The sequence below is a fragment of the Pezoporus flaviventris genome, unplaced genomic scaffold (genome assembly GCF_033815535.1).
Source record: "Pezoporus flaviventris isolate CSIRO_AGI_PZ_B2104156 unplaced genomic scaffold, CSIRO_AGI_Pfla_v1 ptg000154l, whole genome shotgun sequence".
NCBI classification, from domain to species: Eukaryota; Metazoa; Chordata; class Aves; order Psittaciformes; family Psittacidae; genus Pezoporus; species Pezoporus flaviventris.
Genome location: NW_026892702.1, coordinates 2,236,480 through 2,258,356, shown reverse-complemented (window position 1 = coordinate 2,258,356; position 21,877 = coordinate 2,236,480). Strand labels below are relative to the sequence as shown.

Sequence of the window (21,877 nt, the reverse complement as noted above, 5' to 3'; positions counted from 1 at the left end):
ATGCTAAAATCCATGTCCACGTCAACACGAGTTCTCAAATTCATTACAAAGCATTCTGAACAGCACACAGTTTCTCTCAACATAACCAAGACCAAAACACAGCACATTAAGTCAGACACCTGCACTGCAATCCCCTCCCCACAGAGGTGCCCCTGCTCTCCTGCTGCATTCCCTTTGGCTGTAGGGACGGCTCAAGCATCACATCCATCCTGGCTGCCCTCATTCTCAGCAGCAAGGAGCACTACGATCCTTCTCTTTCTAGCAACGTGACAAGCACAAGGAGACACATTTTGCTGCAGCATCACAAGCCTCTGGGCTTGGCTCAAACACTCTGCCCCAAATCACAGGCAATGAACCTGCTGTGCAGCCTTTGGGAACCACTGTCCTCTCACCTCAGTTTGCTCAGCTCCCCAGCTCTCTGCTGTTGGTTTTGAATGCTGCAGCCACAGCAAGCTCATACCCACCTCCTGGGTCAGATGCTGGCCTGGCTGACCCAAGAGGCTACAACCACTTCCATTAGTTTTATCCCTGTTTGCATCATTTTCCATTTCTCTGTAACAAACAGGAGAAGTCACTTCCTTGGCTTTATTTGGACTTTATCCATTCCGGCCTGGTTATCTTGTTCCGTATTTACTTCCTTCCCACCTGCAACTGTCCTCCCTCTCCCTGTGCTGTCCCTGCAGTATCATCAGTGTATGCAAACAGAAGCAGACCTGAACTTTCTGCTCTACCCATCCACCATCTCCCTGTCCTGAACCAACATTGCTCACCACTGCCTCTGAGGCCACCTCCTTCGCAAGGGGACAGTATATGGAAAAGGATGGATTTAATATTTAATAGCCCACCTCCACCCCCAGGCCAGTCCCTCACTCAGCCCTACGTTGTGTCTGCAGTTTATGTCAGGCATGTGTCTGAATGAAGACTCCCTTGTGGAGCCAAACTATCCTACATGTAAACCTGAGCAGAGCGAGCTGGTATGGAGAGACAGCAAGAGAATGGTGGGGATTGGGCTGGGTATTAAGGAAAAAGGAATCTAATCAGAACATTTCCCACCTGAAAAGAAGATCACAATCAGACTGGCTGGTGTTGGAAGGGAGCTTAAAGCTCTCTGGGCAACCTGTGCCAGGGCCTCACCACTTTCACAGAGAAAAACTTCTGCCTAAGATCTCATCTCAGTCTCCCCTCCATCAGATTAAAGCCATTCCCCCTTTTTCTATCACTATATACCCTTGTCAAAAGTGCCTCTCCAGCTTTCTTGCAGGATATTCTGGATGACCTTCCTTGATGCTTTGCCCATGCTAGAGGTTTTTAATTAAAAGCAAGAAAGCCCTTCTATTTTAGAGCAATACAAGCATCAAGCACTTTCTAAGTACAGTTTATTCTGGGTTTGCTGTGTGTTTCAGAGAGCTTGGCAGCCACGTTAGCCAGCAGGCCTGCAGCAAACTCTTCTACTCCAACCAGTCAGCGGCCATCACCAATGGGACGTGACTGCCCATGCACCAAGGACACACTCATACAACTTCTCCCCGACCCACCTGAGGCACAGACAGGTAAGTGAGCCTTTCATAGAATCACAGAGTGGTTTGGGTTGGAAAGGACCTAAAGATCATCCAGTTTCAACCCCCTGCCATGGTGACATCTGGCTTACAAGGCAGCCAAGGAGAAGGAACTCTCCAGCACATGTATTGAAGTACTCAGAAAGCTCCCTTGAACCTCTCAATGTGCTGCAAAAAAAACATAACCCCCTTTCACCTCCTCTTCTGGAACACAGTAACCCAAACCATAGGCACCAGCTGTGCTCTGCTCCAAGCACTTTGTTAGGGAAAAGCAAGAGGAATAGGACCTCCTGCCATCCCCTCACAGCCCTGCTTCTGTGGGGGGGATATGGACCACATTCAGCAACCTCAGCAGGGGTCTTGCCAGGCAAGATAATAGAGCAAAGCCCCAGATTTGCATTTCAGATCAGCAGCAATTCAACAGTACCCATCAAATCACCACCGTACCAGCTGCACATCTGGAAGTGGGATACCCCTGGGTACCAGCACATCCTCTGTGCCCACAGCAGTACACCCCTGCAGGATGCTAATGCCAACATCTGCTGTCTACAGGTGAGGGTCCTGCCAGCGCAGCTCCAAGCACTTCCCCCATGGAAAAGCTGCCTCTTTGTTTTTCTTGTTGTTGGGGTTTTTGCTGGTACTTGCATCTCTACCGGGAATTGGGCTGACACAGCACTGGTGGAAGGGAGAGCAATTTCTTTGCAGATTAAGTTGGCAAAACTTCTCAAAAGTAGACCAAGCCTCTGCTTTGGAAAGCAAAAAAAAAGAAGCTACTCTGGTCTAAAATCACCTCTAAACTAATACAGCTACATCCACAGCACGGACTTTTATTGGTATGGCTATTTCAGCAAGGGAAAAATGAGAAATCCTCCTCTCCAGCCAGAATAATTATATTGGAAGAGCTTTCTTAAAAGTATAAACCAGGCCTTTGAGTCTGCCTTCACTGACAAAACGTTCTTCAGTCCGGTTGGCTCACAAACGAACACAACTGAAGGGCGCTTTTCAGGCTTTCTTAACACTTCAGAAGCCAGTTGCCCATTCTGTTATTATTTAAAGTTTCTGTAGGTGGAAGAAAAGGGCGAGCTCCCAAAGGGCCTTTGCTAGCCCATAGCTCGCTCAGCATGCAAGAATTCCTGGTAGGAAAGTCAGTCTTAGTCTGTGTTTGACACAGGGTAAAATGTGTAATTTTAACACCTTAACAAAGTAAGCCTTGTGTGGATAAAGTTATAAAATCTCCTTTCTAGGTGTTGTGTATCAGAGAGGGGAAAAAATGTCTTTCTCCACACAAAGACACAGCTCAAGTGGATTAAACCTGGTAGCCCAAAAGGTATTTAACACAACTGGGAACACACATATATTGCCTGTGCTCACGAGCTCATGTCAATGTAGTATCAACATACCTCACTGCGCTAAGGAGCCTGAGGAAAGCAGCCACCAAAGCTCGCAAAGGGGGAAAGATGACGGGGTTTAAGGTGCTCTGAGCTCTCCTGCTGCAGCTTACTGAAACAGACTCAGCATTAAAGGCAGCAAAGCCCTCTCCTCACTGCAGTCCCAACTGGCAGGAGTAAATCAGAGAGGAGGAAGCACAGGGCAGGCCTGAAAGAAGCACTGGATGTCACGTCACCTGCAAAACAGAGTGGGAAACCGAAGGAATCACCTATGTGCTCACTGCTTAAAGGCACCGCTCATTAGGTCCTGCCTTTCCCTATTATCACTCCTGCACTCAGTGGCCTATTATAGCAACCTCCTTCCAGCCAAGGGACCCGTGAATAGGAAGCGCTTTGACATGAGTGAATGTTGCCCCTTAATCCGGTCGGGAGTTCATTGAACAGGCGGAGGGCGGCTGACAGAGCTCCCGGCACCAGCTGGCGCAGGGGAGGAGAGCAAGGATCAAAGGCAGGGCAGAGCCTGAGCACCACCAGCCCGATCTGTGAGGCTGCTCGGCCTCTCGAGTCCTCGCTTTAAGAGGTGGGAGCTGCTGCGGTGCCATACTCCTTGGAGACCCAGCCTCAGCTGAGGGTGCAGAGCAGTGGGGAGACGTGTCCTCTATGTGGCTCACAACTTCACTTGAAAGATCAAAGCTGCATCTCCAGAAAAAAAGATGTTATAGATCAGAACAGATGGGGGGGGAATGATGAAAACTGCAGTGTGAGTTCTGAAGGGAACCACTTCATTCAAAGCCACACACACACCTTGCTTCCTGCTCAGCACCGGCCTTCTTGAGGTGAGCACAAGCCCCAGGGAAGGCAGCATGGCTTGAAACCTCCCTTTTTAACCTCACAGCAAAGCATCGTTTTAGGAAACACAGAAACACAAGGTCAGCTGACTCTCCTCACAGTGATGCAAACTGGAGTAGCAACATCAAATTCAATGAACCTGCACTATAAAAGTGGATGAGGAAGACAAGATTCCATAAACTTTAATCTTCAGTGCTGTACTTGCAGCAGGTCTAAAACACATAAAAGCCCCAAACCTGGCTATGACACCTGCTGAAGAAACTCAACAGCATAACCAGGCTTCTCTGCAGCTACGCAGTTATTGCACCCAGTGACTGCAGCACAGCTACTCACCTGGCAGCTGAAAGCACAGGGACTACTCAGGGCAGCTTCCAAGGCAGCCAGAAAAGAATAACCACCCAAGTTTACAGCTCAGAACTGAGGAGGAACTTGGTGCTCAGAGATTCTCCCTCACCCATCAAACAGTAAGATTTAGCAATAAGCCGGTCTACAGTTTTTGTCTTGCATGAACTGCCTGCCAGCAACTGTCTGCAGAGGTGGTGTGGACTCTCCCTGCAGACACACACACACACATACAGAGAGCACTATTCCAGCCTGCCCCCTCCCACCCAGATCTGATCTGGAGCAAGTATCCCCTCCCAGGAACACACCTCTGCACCTCCCTCAACCAAGTGCAATAACCCCTCACTTCTGCTCCACACTGCCCATGGCAGAACACTGCAGCTGTGGGATGCTCATCCCTGCTCTCCCCCAGCAGCACTGGGGAAGCAAAGAGCAGGTCTGAATTCCAGCCTGATTTATACCAATCTCCTCACCTCTGGCATCAGAAGGGTATAAGCAAAGGCAGATCCAGCCTCAGATTTACTGAGTTTATGGTTGAGGGGAGGAATTAAACTCCAAATGAGGCACCATTCCCTCCCCATAATCCAGGGCAAAATCTGTGGATATTAAGCCTGATTCCAAGAGCCTGTTCCTTGATGCTCTGCACAGCAAGCAGACCCCGCCAGCACTCCTGGAAGATGCTTCCCGAACTAAAAGCTGTGCACCTGCACTGCTAAGACCAACCTGTGCATTAAGTTGATGAGTTATGAGCCAACCCCTGCCCCGGTTCCAGCCATGCCATTCTCCTGAAAGCAATCACCCCGAGCGAGGTATCAAAGGGAAAACCGGACCCTGGCGCCACCGGAGTACCTGAGGGCTGGCTCCTCTGTCACACAGGAAGGTTAACACACGGTCCTCTTCAAAAGCACAAAGGAATGGCAGCAGGATCAGGCCTTGGGTGCAGTTGTGATGGAACAGAACGCATAAAGACAAAGCTCCCACTAGAGATGAGGAATCTTGGCTGAGCAATAAACTCAAGCTGTCCTTGCAGTGCCTTGCAATGAACTGCTGATGCCACCTGTGTGGCCACGCCACAAACTTCATCCCACAGTGAGCAGAGGTTCCCTGCCACAGCACAACCCATATTCCAGAGGGAAAGCCAAGAATGGCTGCGGCACAGCCTGGCACATGGGTCAGGTCTGTCCCAGCTGTCAAAAGATGCTGACTGGTACCTGCTACAGTTATAGAACATCCACTTGTCCCCAGCTCATGGCTAGTTTGTATATGACCATACACCTGCATTATAATCCCCTCTGTGTCTATGAAGGCTCAGCGGGCAGCGTGCTGCAATCCAGTGTTTAACTGAGGGCAGACTTACAGAAACAGTTTATATTCGCTAAGGAAACCAGGAGAAGTTTCAGCCCAGCACACAGAACCACCACAAGCGCAGCTCAGCTCCGTGTGCCACGCGTGGGATTTCACACTGCTCGAGCTGCACGGTGGGCTCTCCGGGACATTCACAGATCTGGCTGATTATGGTTAACTGTCACTACACAGCAAACTTCATTTTCTTGGGGGATCTGGGGAGGATTTTTTCTCCTCAAGCCTTGCATTTTACACCACTATACTGATGATGAGAATAGATCGGGAAGATTTAGGTTGGGTAGAAAGTTCTTCCCTGTGAGGGTGCTGAGGCGCTGGCACAGGGTGCCCAGGGAAGCTGCGGCTGCCCCATCCCTGGCAGTGTTCAAGGCCAGGTTGGACACAGGGGCTTGAAGCAAGCTGCTCTAGTGGAAGGTGTCCCTGCCCGTGGCAGGGGTTGGAGCTGGAGGAGCTTTAGGGTCCCCTCCAACCCAGACCACTATAACCGGATGAACAAGGGCTCTGTGCGGGCCGGCACCCCCAGCCCGCTGCCGTGGAGCCGGGCCCGGGTCACACCGCTGCTGCACAGCAAGGCCGGCGGGCGGCCGCGGGGCGGGTGGAAGTGAAGTCAAGCGGGGTGAGGCAGGGAACGGCGGAACTACCCCTGCCCCCGGAGACTCGAGTTTCCTGAGGTAAAACCCCGCCGCCGCCGCCCCCCGCCCGCAGCCCCGTCTCGTTCCCGTTCCTGGAGCGCCGGGCCCGCCGCACAGGGCACATCCCGCTGCCGGCGCGGTGCCGCCGGGCTCCCCGCGGCGGGCTCCGGGCGGGGCCGCTCCCGCAGCTCCTCCCGCCACGGGGCCGGGCCGGGGCCTCCCCAGCGCCGCCGCCGCGCCGGGCCCGGGACCCTGCATAGCTCATGCCTGCCCCCGCACGGCCGCAGGCCCGCCGCCCGGGACCATGCATAGCGCATACGATGGCCCGGCCGCCGCCGCCGCGCCCGGCGGGCCCTGGACTCTGGATGGCGCCGCGCCAGCGCCGCCCGACGCCGCATGGGAGGCCCCGGAACATGGATAGCGCGATCACCGCTCGACGCCCCCCCCCCGTCCGCCTCCGCCACACGCACTCGCTCCCATTGGGGGGAACCCCGGAATCTGTATGGCCCATACCACTGACTCACCGCGGAGGGGTGTAACTTATACAGAGTCCCGGGCCCCCCTACACACAATGGCAGCAGCTCCCACATTCTTCCCCTCAGAGGAGTTGGACTGAACCATGGGGCGGCGGGGGCACGGCCCCCATCCCGGACTCCGACAGAACCCGCCTGGCCCTGGGCGATACCACTCCACGCTCCCCCATCTTCCTTCCCCCCGCCCGGGTAGATGGACGCCGCCGCTCTCACTCACCTCGGCATCCACTGTGGCCATGGCCGGAGCCCCGGAGCGTAGCCCCGCCCCCTCGGCGGCTCCTCACGCCTCGGCCCCGCCCCTTTCCCCTCATTCTTCTCAATGGAGACGCTCCGCCGGCCAACGCGCATGCGTGCGGCAGCATGGCGGCCCCCATGGGGCTCCTCTGGCCGTACGCTGTGATGGCGGCGCCCGTCAGGAGGCAGCCGTACAGCTGGAACAGGGTCCCACCGACATTCCCAAGCCTTGTGCTCGTTACTGTTGTACCAGGAGCCCCGAGGCGCGGCTGCAGCTCCTCACCCACCATCCACAGCAGTAACTCTGCCCGTCCAGTGCTGCACAGTGAAGAGCAGGAGTTTGCCAGCGCTCAGGAGCATCCCGGCACCCAGAAACCTATAGAAAATCCAGGCAAGATCCCAGGAGGAGTCAAAAAGTCCATCCATGCTCCTGGCAAAGAGCCCACCTTTGAAAATCATCCTTTTGTGCAGCTTCTCCCACTTGCGTGTTATTTCCAGCCCAGGGCTTCGCAACTCCTGGCTAAAGGCTGGGAAAGGGGCTGCCCAGAGGACCCTATAAAGGCGTTGCTCCCAGCCGCTTTCCCCCTCTGCCACAATCAAGTACCCACAGGAGCTGCTTCCATCCTCCCAAATCCCACCCTCCTAATGGCAGGGCCTGTAAAGCCATGATTGCAAAGCAATCAGCTCTTTTACAGCTCTTCAGTAAAGCAGGAGATACCGCAAGGGGGGAGATAAACCCAGCACTGGGGCTTTATTCCCTGGAGGGAAACAGAAGCCTTTGAGTGCCCTGGAGGCAATTTACACCTGACAGTGCTCAAGGCCAGGTTGGACACAGGGGCTTGGAGCAAGCTGCTCCAGTGGAAGGTGTCCCTGCCCGTGGCAGGGGCTGGAGCTGAAGGAGCTTTGAGGTCCCTTCAACCCAAACCAGGCTGGGATTCATTACCAGGAACACCATTCCCTCCCTTCACCCCTGCAGCCCCACACCAGCACCTCACTCCTTTCACTTTCATGTGCTTGTCATCGAAGATCTCCTGCTCCAGCACCTGAGCCCTGCTTGCAGCACCCATGGCAGGCCCTGGCCATGTCTGCTCCTGAGGACTTCCCCACAGCCCCCTTGGTCTAGTGCAGGGGTTCCAGCAGGGATACCACCACGTGTCCCCACACACCCCATGGAGCACAGCTCCATGGGCACCCACAGGGCAGGAGACCATCACCACAGCAGAAGACAGAACCACAAAACCAGCCAGGTTGGAAAAGCCCTTTCAGCTCGTCCAGTCCAACCGTTCCCAGCACTGCCAAGGCCACCACTAACCCATGACACTGAGGCCTCGTCTCCACGCTGTGTGAACACTTGCAGGGACGGTGACTGCAGCCCTGCCCTGGGCAGCCTGTTCCAATGCCTGAGCACCCTCTGGGCAAGGAATTGTTCCTCAGCTCCATCTAAACCTGCCCTGGGGCAGCTTGAGGCCGTTTCCTCTTGTCCCATCCCTTGTTCCTTGGGAGCAGAGCCCAGCCCCTCCTGGCTCCATCCTCCTGTCAGGCACTTGTAGGCAGCGATCAGGTCCCGCGCCCCAGCCCCGTGCCGGGTGCGCTGACACCGCGAGGGACCGCCCAGAGCGCGGCTGCAGGCCGCGAACCCGCGGCCCCGGACTCAGCTCCGCTCCTCCCCGCCCGGCCCGGCCCCGAGCGCCGCGGTCAAAATAAGAGTCCCCGGGCCTGAGGCGGCCCCGCAGCACGCGCCGGGGCAGCGCTGCCTGGGTAGTCCTTGATGAGCCCGTTAATTCACTAATCAGATCATTAATCAATCAATTAATCAATTCATTAACACACACCCCCCTGAGGGCTCCGCACCGCTGGCGGCAACGTCCCTGTGGAGAGCCCGCCATGGGGCCTCCCGCTGTGTGGGGAGAGCCCCGGGCCGCGGCGGGGATGGAGCTGTGGTGGCGGCGCCGGGCGTCCTTCCCCCTGTGTTCCTCCCGCGATGGAGCCACCAGCCCCTCGCAACGGTGGAGCTGGAGCCTTGCGCCCAGCAAGGAGCAGTGTCCCCAGGAACACGGCCCCGTCCCGCAGCGGGGATGCTCAGCTCCACGCTGAGGGGGGAATCACTGAGCCGCCATCCGTGCTCCCGCACCCAGCGCTGCGGACGGGGTGGCCCCGGAGCAGGGCCCGGTGGGTGTTGTCTGCTGGAGCCGGGACAGACAAACCTCCCCTTGGCCATCAGGGAGGGGAGAGGCTCCCACAGGGAGCGGGAGTAACCGGGGGTACATCACAGGGCTCCTGTCCCCGCGCTGGGTTAACAGGAGCAGGGCGAGGACGGGATCTGCTCTGCCACCAAGCGCCCCTTTCCCTGCAGAAGATCCCGAGAGGAGCCGCTGAATGCCCAGCGCCGCGGATCCAGTGCGGGTTCGATGTGGATCCAGCGCGGGTTCGATGTGGATCCAGCGCAGAGCCGCGGCTCAGCCCCACCATGGCGGCGGCTCCCTGGGCTCCCGCAGCCGCGCTGACATCGCCCTCTCCCGCCCCGCTTCGGGACCGGCCTCCACATCCCGGGATTCCTGCCAGCAGGAAGAGCGCGGCCCCGGCGCTTCCTCCGGCCGGAGCGCGGGTCCTTCCCTCCGGACAGAGCGCGGGGCTGCGCTAGTGGAAGAGGTCCCTGCCCGTGGCAGGGGTTGGAGCTGGAGGAGCTTTAGGGTCCCTCCAACCCAGACCACTATGAGCGGTGTCCCCTGGTGCCTCCCCACCGCGGGGCATTGGAGACGTGGCTTGGCTTTGACACCGGCTGTAAGCGTGGCGCTGGGCCAGCAGGAGCCCCTCCTCGCCCGCTGCACCCAGCCCGCAGCGCCCACACAGAGCCCACCCCGCTCCAGCCCGAGCAAAAGCAGCCGCCGGCTTAAAAAAGATCTTTATTTACATTTTCCAGGTCTTTACATGGGGTGGTTTAAAACCAGGGGCACAAACAGGCCCCGGGAGCGGGGGTGAACGCGTAAAACGGGAGGGTTCCACTGCAAAACCCCGTTACAAATGGCACCGAAGCCTGAGCTTGAACAGAGCCATCGAATGCTGTATAAAACCCGCACACCTGGAAAGGGAACCACAGGAGTAAAGAACTGCAGCCATTGGTACGGGTGCAAGAACGGGCACTGAATGTGGAGGGTTTTACCCCCCAGGTATCTCCCTGGGACATTCCTGCTGCAGAACACTGGAAATCTCTAAAAGAGAATAAAACCCAACCGGAGCCCAGAGCACCCTTTATCTCCCCTCATGCTGGCTCAACAGGGAAGTTCCTAGCAGGCAGTATGTTGGTTCAGTGGAAAGCTGAAAGAGAATCGGTGTCCAACACAAAGAAAAGCCTTTGCATCCCCTGTGTCCCCTTTCCCATCTCCCGCAGGCAGTGGGGCATCAGGTGCCAAAGCGGAGTTTAGCAGGACACAAACAGCACTGAAGATGCCCAAAACATAGAAGCAGCACATGTGGAGAATGGGACAAGGACAAAAGAGCAGCAGCAAAGCGGAAAAGGCAGATGATATTTTTGGTATTTTCCATGGAATGCTGAGTTTGGAAACCATTGGCTCACTCGTGCCCCACCGCTTCCCCACTGCAGCACAACCAAATCCAGCTGCTTAAAGCCAGGAATGTGAGTGAATCCCTGTGGATTGGAGTTCTTTATACCCAGAGCTGGGTTTGGGAAAAAGGGGCTTTTCTCCCTCTTCATTCCTGCCTTTGGACTGGGGGAGGCTCAGGGGCGCTCCAGGAGCTCCCCAGGACTTAAAGGTTGAAGCTGGAGAGGCTGCAGAGGAGAGAGACAGCAGCAAGGCCGCTGTTCCTCTCCCAGGGGAACACAAACCCGGACACTGGGGTCTGCCCCGTTGTGTTCACCCAGTGCATGTTGCACCCAGAGCACTGGGGCCACCACTGCAGGCAGGTTGAAGAGCTGGACTAATTCCATCCATCAAAGGGGTCCATGATACATGACCAAGGATGGGACCTGCTGTACCCTGGCCAGAGCCTCCCTGCAGGTCTGAGAGGGACATTTCTCTGCAGGAGCTGTGTGTGCCCAGACCCAGCGTCCAAAATGAGGATCACCACGAGGTTTAGCTGCAGCTCCTTCCTGCTCCCTCCACAGCAGAGATGGACACTCCTCACCAGTGAAGAATAATGATCCCCCTTGTTGCTTTGCCAGAGGGACTTCATGGACAGCAAGAGGTGGTGAAGGACCAGGTTGCGGTAAATGTGATTTGGGACAGCAAGCTCAGGAGCAGGGGAGCACTGCAGAGACAAGGGCACCACAGGAGCTCTGTGAGATACAACTGGCCGCTCCTTGCCATGGTCTCCACTGTGAGCAGTGCATTCCCAACTGCAAAGGTTAAATGAGGACAGATACGGCTGGGGGTGTAGAAGGGCATCCCCGTGGCTCTGGCCACAGTAACCAAACAGCATCCAAGTTTTCCAGCAGAGGAACATGGGCTGGACATGACACCAGTAGCTCAGCTCCAGGGATGAACAAGGAAGCGGGAACCCAACCCCAGCCCACGCTGCCTCTCTTGGCCCCCAGCTGCGCCAGGAGCATGTGAGGCCAACCCAGCAGGGCCAGGAGCATTGACAGCTCCCTGGGATTTGTTCAGAAGTGTGGAAGGGGTTTGGGTTGAGGAAAGGAGGGATACAAACTGCTGACAGCAAGGAAGGCCACGGGAGCTATGGGCTGAGCCAGGCACAACAGGTTCAGGTAACTGGGAGGAAGAGGAAGAGCGCTGGGAAGAGCGGCACCATCACAACCAAGCTCCTGCCTTTGACCCCCTGCGTATCAAGAATGCTTTTGATGGCAGGCACAGAGCAGCAGGCAAAGGAATAATAAAGCTGTGCAGAAGCATGAATTGAGCAGAGTGAAGCAGCATCCTCATGTCTGAGACCCAGCTCACACCTCGGGCTACTCACAGTGACAGTACTTAGCACCTGTGCACCTCAGCCATGGTGTCACCAAACTGCGTGTGGGGAGGAACCTTCTTCCAGTTTTAACACGTTGATTCCAAATGGAATCAGAGAAAGGGCAGGGGCAGGTGGTGTCCAGCCCCTCCAGCCAGACCCTGGCTGCTCCATCTCCATCCTCCTGAAGGGAGAGCCAGTGCTCCCATCCCTCTCCTGTTGGACAGCAAAGAGAAGTGCCCAAGAGGGCCACTTGGACAAACCATGGCTTTGGGACACTGGACAGGCTGCACTGTGCTGGGTGTCAGCAGAAGTCACCATCTCCTGTGGCCAGAGTAAAAACGTGCTTCACTTTGTCACACCCCAGCACAGTGCATCCCTGGGTTTGGCATGAAGAGGCACATGGATAAGCATCAGCAATGGATGAAAAAGCACAGCGTTTCTCTTAGAATAATTTATTAAATACAGCATTAAAATTTGTATTTCTGAATTCAATCATTAAAAACAAAACATCTCATATATATATATATATTCGGGGACAATGACAATCATTCTATCGCCAGCGGTGCATGTTGTGCCAGCACTGCTCAGAACGGCACCTTCTCTATCCTTAAAGCAGTTCAACACTTAAAATGAACCAAACTAAAAGCATTTGCAAAGGAAGAGTGCAAAGCAGGCTTGTCCCCAGCTGCAGCGGGTGTGCGGGGCGGAGGGGAGGCTGTGTTGCTCCCCAGAGCTTTGTCCCATACTGCCCGGAGTGAGACCGGTGCTCAGAGGGGCCCAAGCTCTGCACCAGCCGTGCCCTGGGGTTGTGGTTTCCTCAGCTTGGGCAGTTGATACTAAAACAGCTTAAAAAAGGAGGTGAGGAGAGAGAAGCACGGAAGAAAAAGGTTTCCATCCATCAGCTTCAGCCCTGACCTGCCGGGTCCAGGAGCGCAGCGCTTTCTGTTCCCTCTCCTCATCCAGCTCAGGAGGCAAGTGGTCAACCAGCACCCAGAGAGCAGTGCCAGGCCAAGCACCCTTGTGCCCTGGCTTGGCTGTGCTGGGTGCTCCTGTGAGACACCAGGCTGAGCCTCCAGGGAGGGTCATCCCAAAGGAAAGGGCTTCCATGGGCAGGGATTCAGAGGTAGCATCAGACAGGACTTTTCTAACTTGATCGTCATGGAGTTCTGGCCTGCTGAAGGCAGCTGGGATGGAGCAGGCACCCTGCAGGGTGGGAGATGGGACACGGGGATCTGGGGTGTCCCATCACTGCAGCCTGACGAGTGCTGCTCATCCCAAGTGATGCAGCCTGCAGCGAGCCAGGATGGATTGTCTCTTACAGGGCTTTCCAGAGGAGTCACCCTTTGCTGAGAAAGGCCAGAGGCTGGGTGATGGGCACCCAGGGTAACACTGGGCTCCCTCCACAGCTCGCAGGGCCTCCTGGGTTAGGAGTGAGTGCCCCAGCCTGCTCTCCTCCCCTCACAGACTGTGAGAGGACCAAAGGCTGCAGGTCCCTCACCCCACAGCACAGGTACAGGGAGGACTTTTGGCTCTTGAAGAGTCCCTGACCTTCCAAACCTGCTCACTCCAAGAAACCTCCTGTTTCAGCTACCCTTAGGCCCTATGAGGACAGGGTTCTCAAAACCACTTGTGGAGAGCACACGGCCCCTAAAGACAAGAGGAAAGTCCACCCAGCCCAGCCTTCACCTACAGTGGAGACATGCCAAGTCAGGAGCATTTCAGATAAGGCATCGCAGGTGCTTTGATAGTAAAGCAGTTAGTGTTGACTACAGTACTTTAAACACAGGCTGCTGCAGAGGCCACCCCTGGGGCTAAACCAGTCCTCCAGCCCTTAGTGTAGCAGCAGGTGAGCTTCCCAGACCTCTCCTATGCACACACAGGCTGCTCCAGCTGCACTTTTTGGTTTTCCTACCCCCCTCCCTAGAAAGAGACTTAAAAAGCCCAGGCTGGGCCCTGCCATTTACCCCACCAAACAGCCAGAGAGATAGAGACGCCTCGTGCTGTACCAGACCTCGGTGTAGGCAGCTGAACCGTGGCACTGGGGTGGGCAGCACCAGCAGGACTCAGAGCAGGGGAGGTCAGTTGCCGTTGCTGATGCTGGAGTTGGCACTGCTGCAGCTCTGCTCATAGGATGGAGGTGCCTCTGCAGGGAGAAGAAGGAATAAAGTGGTTGTGGTGGGTGTTCGGGAGGTTCCCTTCACCCCGTGTGTGCTAACACGTGGCATGGGACTCTCTGACAGTAACTTCAAAGCTGTTGAGTTAAATTCTGCCCTGTGAGGGTGCTGAGGCGCTGGCACAGGGTGCCCAGAGAAGCTGTGGCTGCCCCATCCCTGGCAGTGTTCAAGGCTGGGTTGGACACAGGGCTTGGAGCAAGCTGCTCTAGTGGAAGGTGTCCCTGACCATGGCAGGGGTTGGAGCTGGAGGAGCTTTAAGGTCCCTTCCAACCCAAACCACTCTGTGATTCTATGTAGTGCACAGGCAGGGTTTGAGTGAGGCAGCCCCATCCCTGTCCCGATGCCTGCAGGGGTTAAAAGCACCTCCAAGTCCTGTCTCTTCCCTCTTCTTCACAAGCATCCTCGCGTACCTCCGTTACCTGCAGACCACAAGTGCCTCGTGCTCCCTGCACCCTGAGCCAGGGCTGAGGTGACCCATCTCATTCCCCCAGTGCTAACAGATGGGTTTATTCAGGTAGGACTGTGCTAACAGACACCGCCGGCCTCTTCCACCCCAGCTGCCTGGAGAAGCACAGCTCCAGGAATCCATCACGCTGGGATTTCCCAAGCTTTTCCAGCCTGGGCAGTCTCGCAGCTCCCACCCTCACAGCTGCAGGCCCACTCCAGCTCAGACTGAAGATTCCAGTTACATCACTTTCCTGGCTCGGCTCCCACCAGCCTCACCACAAGCCAAGGAGTTTTTCTCTCAGTGGGAGGCTGGAAGCTCAGTTAAGAACAGGGAGATCCTCTCACAACAACGAGCCCAGGGCAGGCCTGGGTACACATGTGGGAATGGGCAGCAGTTTGACAGCTGTGAGAGGGGACTTCTCCAGAGGCTAAAGCAGGCAGAGAGACCCAGTGATCCCCTCTGCCATGACTGCAGGCTGACTGACATCCCTGTATCCCCCCCCAGCTCACAGCTAGCAGAGACTCTTGTGGCAGGAGATGTTTCCTAGCACACTGCCAGGCTGTCTGGATCCTCACCATAGGGGTAGCCCCACGTGCTGTACTCCGGAGGCAAAATGAGGGAGCTGGCGGTGGGGACAGGCACCACGTTCCCCTCGGCATAGTAAGGGACAGTGGCCCCCGTTGACAGGCAGAGCGTGGGGTGGTTTGGGGAGCCCGTCTGCTCTGAGTCCACCCGTATCTCCTGGAAGCTCAGTCCTGGGGCGTAGCTAAAGGGCTGCTGCTGAGAATGGCTTTTGGTGGGGATGGAGACATTGTCCATGGAGTGGTAACCGCTGGCAGCCTCCTCTTCCTCCGGGGGGGCACTGGGTACCACTGCAGATGGGACATGCTGGATGGGCCGGGAGGGGCTCAGGGGCACCCTGTTCACAGCAATGTTACCGATGTAAATGGGGAGCGTGACTGAAACCTCTGGAGACTTGAGGGACACCTGGAAGAGAAGGAAAAACAGTGGTGTCCTCTTCATCATACATTGCACTGAGAAGGTTCACCTGGTGCAAGGGCCACCCACATCACCCACAGAGTTCAGCAGCTGAGCTCAACCCAGCCCACTGGGGCTCCCAGGAGCACAGATGGACTCACCTGGATGTAGTAATCGATATGGATGAGGCTACAGCCCTGCAGAATGGATTGGGGCAGCGCTGGAACAAGGATCTGCTCCTTCCACTCTGCACATTTCCAGGCTTTCACTCCTGAGCCTTCCACCTCTGCAATGGTCCTGAGGTCGTAAATCCAGCGCTTGGATTTATAAGCCACTTTCTGTACAGACAGGAGAAAACACAGCTAGCAGAAAGATTGCAGGTGGTCTCAAGACAGACTGAGAGCTGGGCTGGGTCAGCCTGGAGAAGAGAAGGCTCCTGAAGGGGAGACCTGAGAGCAGCTCCAGTGCCTAAAGGGGCTGCAGGAAAGCTGGAGAGGGGCTTGGGACAAGGGATGTAGGGACAGGCCAAGGGGAATGGCTTTAACCTGCCAGAGGGGAGACTGAGATGAGCTCTTAGGCAGAAGCTCTTCCCTGTGAGGGTGCTGAGGCGCTGGCACAGGGTGCCCAGAGAAGCTGTGGCTGCCCCATCCCTGGCAGTGTTCAAGGCCAGGTTGGACACAGGGGCTTGGAGCAAGCTGCTCCAGTGGAAGGTGTCCCTGCCTGTGGCAGGGGTTGGAGCTGGGTGAGCTTTAAGGTCCCTTCCAACACAAACCAGGCTGGGATTCTGTCTCCCACAAAAGTCAGGAAACAAAACCACCCAACTGCTGTCTAAAGCAGGAGCACAAACCTCACGTGCGTATTAGAGCAGAAATACCCATCATTACCTGACCGAGTCGGTACAAGCAAGACAAGTTCTACCACCTCTTTCCCCAGTAAGGCAGGGAGAATCAGATGTAGCCAGGGGCTTGAACTCCTCACTGTCCCCTCCCAGCCACACGCAGCAGAGATGCACAGGGGTGAGGGTGAGAACTGCCCCAGTTTCCTAGAGACCTCGGGGCGTGCAGTGCCAGCACAAGCCCAGAACCAGCCTTTAGATGCTCACCTGGAGCAGACTGGCTACCACAGCCCCTGTGTCCCGGCCCGACTTGTTCTCGATGTCGGTGCGGAGCTGGATAGCCTGGCCCACGATGTACCCTTTCAGATCCGAGGTGGCAGTCAGGATGATGTTACCACTTTTCACAAGCTTGTAGTTGAACTTCTTGGTGATTGACATCGTGTTGGGCTGCTGCAGGACAGCGAAAGACAGAGATGTTGGCTCAAGAGACTCAGAGAGCCCCCAAGAAAACAAGAGGTTGAAAACACACAAGCAGAAATATCTGGTCTAAAAGGATGCAAAGAACCACCACTACCACAGACAACAGCTCTCACTCCTCCATCTCCCCAGTTTTGCTATTAGTCCTATTAGTTGCTCTTCCCTCCAAAGCAAGTTCCCCAAAGAGGGTTCTTCACAAGCACCTGGTGCTGTTGGCCAACACCTCCCTCTGCGTGCTGAAAATTCACCTAAAGCTTTTAAAACAACAGATGGAAGACTGAAAAATCCCTTGGAGCAGGGACTGACATCAAGGTAGGAGGGATCAGGACTCCCTGTCCTGCTCTTGCACAGTCAGGGAGTTGTCCAACCCCACAATTACTCTCCAGACAGCACACAGGACACACGACAAGTGCCGAAGCCTCGGCACGTCCCAGCCATGCTCCTTGTTCTTACCTCGATGTCAGGGATGTCATTCAAGTTGAGAGGGCAGAGAATGTAGAAAATCTTGCTGCACTTGTAGTCCTTGGAGAAGCGAGGTGTGTCTATCACAGCCTTCACCTGATGGAGGACCTTGCCGAAAGGCCCTTCAAAGGATGTAGGAGCAGAGGCTGGAGTCGAGAGGGAAAGAAGAGGATCATAAGGCTGAGCCAGGCCAAGTGTTTCTGGGCTGGAAGCACAGTCCCTTTAAGCAGCTTTTGTCCTCCCCTGAGCAGTTCTGCAAGGACCCAAGAGACAGAGCCCATGGGAAATCCCCCCAAAAGACTGGGGCTGAACGCTTGAGGTCACTTGGAGACCTTGATGCAACCTCCTTGCAAGAAGAGATCCTCTGCAAGTACAGGTGCCAGAGCACAGATCCTCTCTCCAAGCCACAGGCCAGGGCCCCAGTGCACACCAGAGAGCCCACAGGGTCACGCTTGGAGAGGCATCAGCCACAGCTCAGACCTGGCTTTGCACCAACACAGAAGGTACCTGCTTGTCCAAGCTCCCTCTCGTGTCTCTGGGCCAAGCCACCTCTGCCATGCCCCCAGTCCTGCTCAGCACACCCCGAGAGGCTGCACAAGCCAAGGCTCCCATGGAAGTGCCTTCAGCCCTTTATCTACATCATACCTGGCAGCAGGAACTGGAAGGGAAAGTTGTGCTCTCCAGCTGTCAGGACCCCTGTGGGAAACAAGAGTAGGAGGTCAGTGGGGCAGGCTGTGGCCATGGGATGGTGTCACCTTCTGGTGAGGGAGGCCACCAGACAGGGACCACCACACAACTTGTTCTGCCTGCAGCCCACTGGGCAACTCCAGATCCAACGAGAGAGCCTGAGTCAACATGAGCCTCTGCGGCCACACACCCCTCCTGGGGATGGGAGATGTCTCCATTCCCAACGACTGATCTCCATTGATATCCTATAAATGAGGTAGTTTGGGGCAGGGTTTAAGGGATCCCAGCACCGTAGCACATGATTAGCCCACACTGCTGACACAGGGCATGGAGAAGGGATGCTGTGTGCTTACCTACCCTCAAGCAGGCTAAAGCCAGCTGGGAGAAAGGCAAGAAAGCACAGGCACTGTCTGAGGGTGGAAGGGAGGGCTGGTGGGCTTCGAGCTGCCTTAGCCACCCACCCAGCTCTGTGCAGACTGCAGAGTGCTCAGGAGCTGGAACCAGAGGTCCATCTCCCAGAGCTAAACCCACTCCTGGTCCCAAGAAAGGACCTGCAATACCTCAGCCCAACAGAATCAGAGAATCCCAGCCTGGTTTGTGTTGGAAGGGACGTTAAAGCTCCTCCAGCTCCAACCCCTGCCACGGGCAGGGACCCCTTCCACTAGAGCAGCTTGCTCCAAGCCCCTGTGTCCAACCTGGCCTTGAACACTGCCAGGGATGGGGCAGCCACAGCTTCTCTGGGCACCCTGTGCCAGCGCCTCAGCACCCTCACAAGGAAGAGCTTCTTTATCTCTAAGGACCTGAGAAGAAGATTTCCACAGCGTTAAAACCTCAGCACTGGTTTTCTTCAACCATACCCTGCTCTGCAATGGCAGCCTCAAGGGTGCAGACCATGCACCCCCAAGCCTCAGCCCATGGCTAAAACAACAGCTACAGACTCAGACACCCCAACCCCATCCACCCTCCAGCACTCCCATCTGGATTCCGATTCCCTCCCAGGGCAGTGTGATGGCTGAACTGGACCTGCACTGTGATCTGGTGACATCAGGCACCTCCCAGAGTTGCCTTCAGTAAGAAAAGCACCAAAGTTCACCCACATGTTTACGTGCAAAGAGGAATGGCAGTGCTGAGAGCAGACCTGGGCTCCCAGCCAGCCAGCCTGCGTTTATGCTGCTTTGTAAGACTATTGCTGGGGGAACCAAGACTCAATCTGGCCAGCTCTTGTGTAGAGGAGGCAGCTTGCTCCTCGGCAACACTGGCACCACAGAGCTGACAGCACGTCCTGTTGTCAGGGGATAAAGTGACATGGGAAGGTGGGGGAAAAAGGAAGGTAAAGCCATCCCATTGACACTGCTGCCAGGGGGAGCTGGTGTGTGACTCAGCGCATCCTTCACGTTACGGAGAGCTGCAACTCTGCCCCCTGCTCGCTCAGCCATTCCTCAGGGACACCCCCGTCAGTGAGCACCCTGTCTGCAGGGCAAGGGCAGGCAAAGTATAAGCTTCAGGGCAGGGCTGCAGTCACCGTCCCTGCAAGTGTTCACACCCCGTGGAGACGAGGCCTCAGTGCCATGGGTCAGTGGTGGCCTTGGCAGTGCTGGGGTAAGGGTTGGAGTGGATGAGCTTAAAGGGCTTCTGCAGCCTGGCTGGTTCTGTGACAGGACAGACATCCCGCCGGGTACCGCTGCAAAGGCAACACAGGAGAGACCCGAGGTGCGCGTTCACGTGCTTTGTCCTGCCGGGAGGAGCGGGCTGCTCCCTGCACCCCCGCACCGCGGCCACCTCCCGCTCACCCCGGCCCCCACGCAAACCCGGGTCGCGGCGCCCACGCTGCAACGCCCGCTCTTGCCACCAGGTGGAGACACAGAGCCACCGCTGCCGCCCTGCCTGCGGCGCTGGGGACCTGCTCCCGGCCCCCTGGGGAAGCCCCGCTCCGTTAACGGCGGCCGCTGAGGTGCCCTCGCGTGTTGGGGACAGGGTAAAGCCTGGCCAAGATGCCTCAAGGGCACCTGCCTTTTACTGGGCACCATTCAGCGTTATCCTTACTGCTGGAAAGCGGACTGACACATCGGAGTGCACCAACTCTCCGGCGCAGCTTCTGCACTGCAGCGAGGGGACTCGCTCCATCTGGGAGGGAGAGGGAGCAAGTGCTGGTATTGCCGTGCAGAAAGGAGATGGGAGTCTCTGAGGGCAGGGGCCACTGAGTTTCCACTGACAGCTGGAGGCTTTCCAGCTCTCTGACCCGCAGACGGACACACAAACAGTGATTTCAAGCCTCCTGCTACGAGCATGAAACCTCACAGCCTTTCCAGGACCCTTAGGGTAAGTCCAGACTCCACAAAGTAGAATTCCCCCTTCTGCACTATAGACAGCACGACCCAAGAAGTCATTTTGGTTGAGATCCTGCCCAGCTCATGTGCACCAACAAAACCAGCTGGAAGTGAACCTGTGAGCACCTGGCATTCACGGTTTCTAACACCCTGCAGAAACCCAGGGGTTCTCAAGGTCTCTCCCAACTGCAGCAAGCAAGGCACTCGATACGCTCTCCCAGCAATACATATGGCCAGCATCACTCACAGAGAATCCCAGCCTGGTTTGTGTTGGAAGGGACCTTAAAGCTCCTCCAGCTCCAACCCCTGCCACGGGCAGGGACACCTTCCACTAGAGCAGCTTGCTCCAAGCCCCTGTGTCCAACCTGCCCTTGAACACTGCCAGGGATGGGGCAGCCACAGCTTCTCTGGGCACCCTGTGCCAGCGCCTCAGCACCCTCACAGGGAAGAGCTTCTGCCTAAGAGCTCAGCTCAGTCTCCCCTCGGGCAGGTTAAAGCCATTCCCCTTGGCCTGTCCCTACATCCCTTGTCCCAAGCCCCTCTCCAGCTCTCCTGGAGCCCCTTTAGGCACTGGGGCTGCTCTCAGGTCTCCCCTTCAGGAGCTTTCTCTTCTCCAGGCTGACCCAGCCCAGCTCTCAGCCTGTTGGATGCAGTCCAGCTGTTGGAGCCACCGTGTGACTCAGTGGCACTGATGCAGTTTCCACGCAGGTAGCCCAGCCTCTGACTAAGTCACCAGATGAGAACTGCCCACAGGACAGCACAGAGCACCCTAATAGCTCAGGCCAAGCCTGAGCACACCAAGACCATGCTCAGACCTGCTCTGACCCCATCTGCAGCCTACAAATCCCTCCTGCAGCTCCTGCCTGCAACAAGCTGCCCACGAGGGCTGGAAAAGCCCATTCCTGCTCTTCACAGCCAGTGAGGAGTACCAAGAGCAGCTACTCCAGACTGCAGCCGTGCCCTCTCACAGCTCACACAGACCAAGGGTGCAGGAACAATGGCACTCAGCCCATGGCCATCAGAGCCCAGACTGCAGCCCTGTGCTGAGCCAGGGGAACGCAGCATGCTCTTGCTCTGTTCTTCACTCCATTGAGCAAAGAGATGCTGCAGGCAATAAGCAATAGCTCTTGTTTTCAGACCTACTCCTTCCAGCCCACAATCTCATCCCAAAGGGAGAGAAGCATCTTTATGCCTCGAGATCCTCCACATACAGGGATTCTCCAGGAGGCTGGACCAAGCACCCAGATCCTACACACCGGTACAGATACCACTGCATAGGGGTTCGTTTGCTAGACAGCGGGCAAACAGGTTGGACTTGATGATCTTAAAGGTCTTTTCCAACCTGGTTGATTCTATGATAACTCCCAGCTGAGCCCCTGCTCTTCCTGCCCTTACTGCAAGCACAGAAGCTGTTAGGAAGGTCACTGGTGAAGGGGCTATCATGGGTGGCATCATGCTCAGCCTGTGTCTGGCTGGGGACACCCTCGGCAGCCTGGAGTGGGCATTTCCAGAAGTCACTGGTGTGGAAGCAGAAAGCACCGGAGCTATTTATCACAGAACGGTTTGGGTTGGAAAGGACCTGAAGTTCCAACTCCCTGCCACAGAACAGGACATTTAATGTACCAACTGCACAAGCAAGTTGACTTTGCAACAGACAGTGGTTGGCAGCG

General features: G+C 56.2%; 2 protein-coding genes across 2 annotated transcripts in view; both read right to left on the bottom strand.

Moving 5' to 3' along the window:
- EHMT1 (euchromatic histone lysine methyltransferase 1) overlaps positions 1 to 6,940 on the bottom strand; it is a 115,022-nt gene extending 108,082 nt beyond the window's left edge. The window contains exon 1 of the mRNA XM_061479737.1: positions 6,880 to 6,940. Coding sequence (XP_061335721.1) covers positions 6,880 to 6,900 — 21 coding nt within the window. The 5' untranslated portion in view covers positions 6,901 to 6,940. The remainder of the gene's footprint in view (positions 1 to 6,879) is intronic.
- A 5,315-nt stretch (positions 6,941 to 12,255) lies between these two features.
- ARRDC1 (arrestin domain containing 1) overlaps positions 12,256 to 21,877 on the bottom strand; it is a 36,815-nt gene continuing 27,193 nt past the window's right edge. The window contains exons 3-8 of the mRNA XM_061479581.1: positions 17,839 to 17,889; positions 17,185 to 17,339; positions 16,522 to 16,704; positions 15,581 to 15,757; positions 15,017 to 15,428; positions 12,256 to 13,962 (exon numbers count right to left, since the gene is read on the bottom strand). Of these exons, the coding sequence (XP_061335565.1) occupies positions 13,898 to 13,962; positions 15,017 to 15,428; positions 15,581 to 15,757; positions 16,522 to 16,704; positions 17,185 to 17,339; positions 17,839 to 17,889 (1,043 nt within the window). The 3' untranslated portion in view covers positions 12,256 to 13,897. The remainder of the gene's footprint in view (positions 13,963 to 15,016; positions 15,429 to 15,580; positions 15,758 to 16,521; positions 16,705 to 17,184; positions 17,340 to 17,838; positions 17,890 to 21,877) is intronic.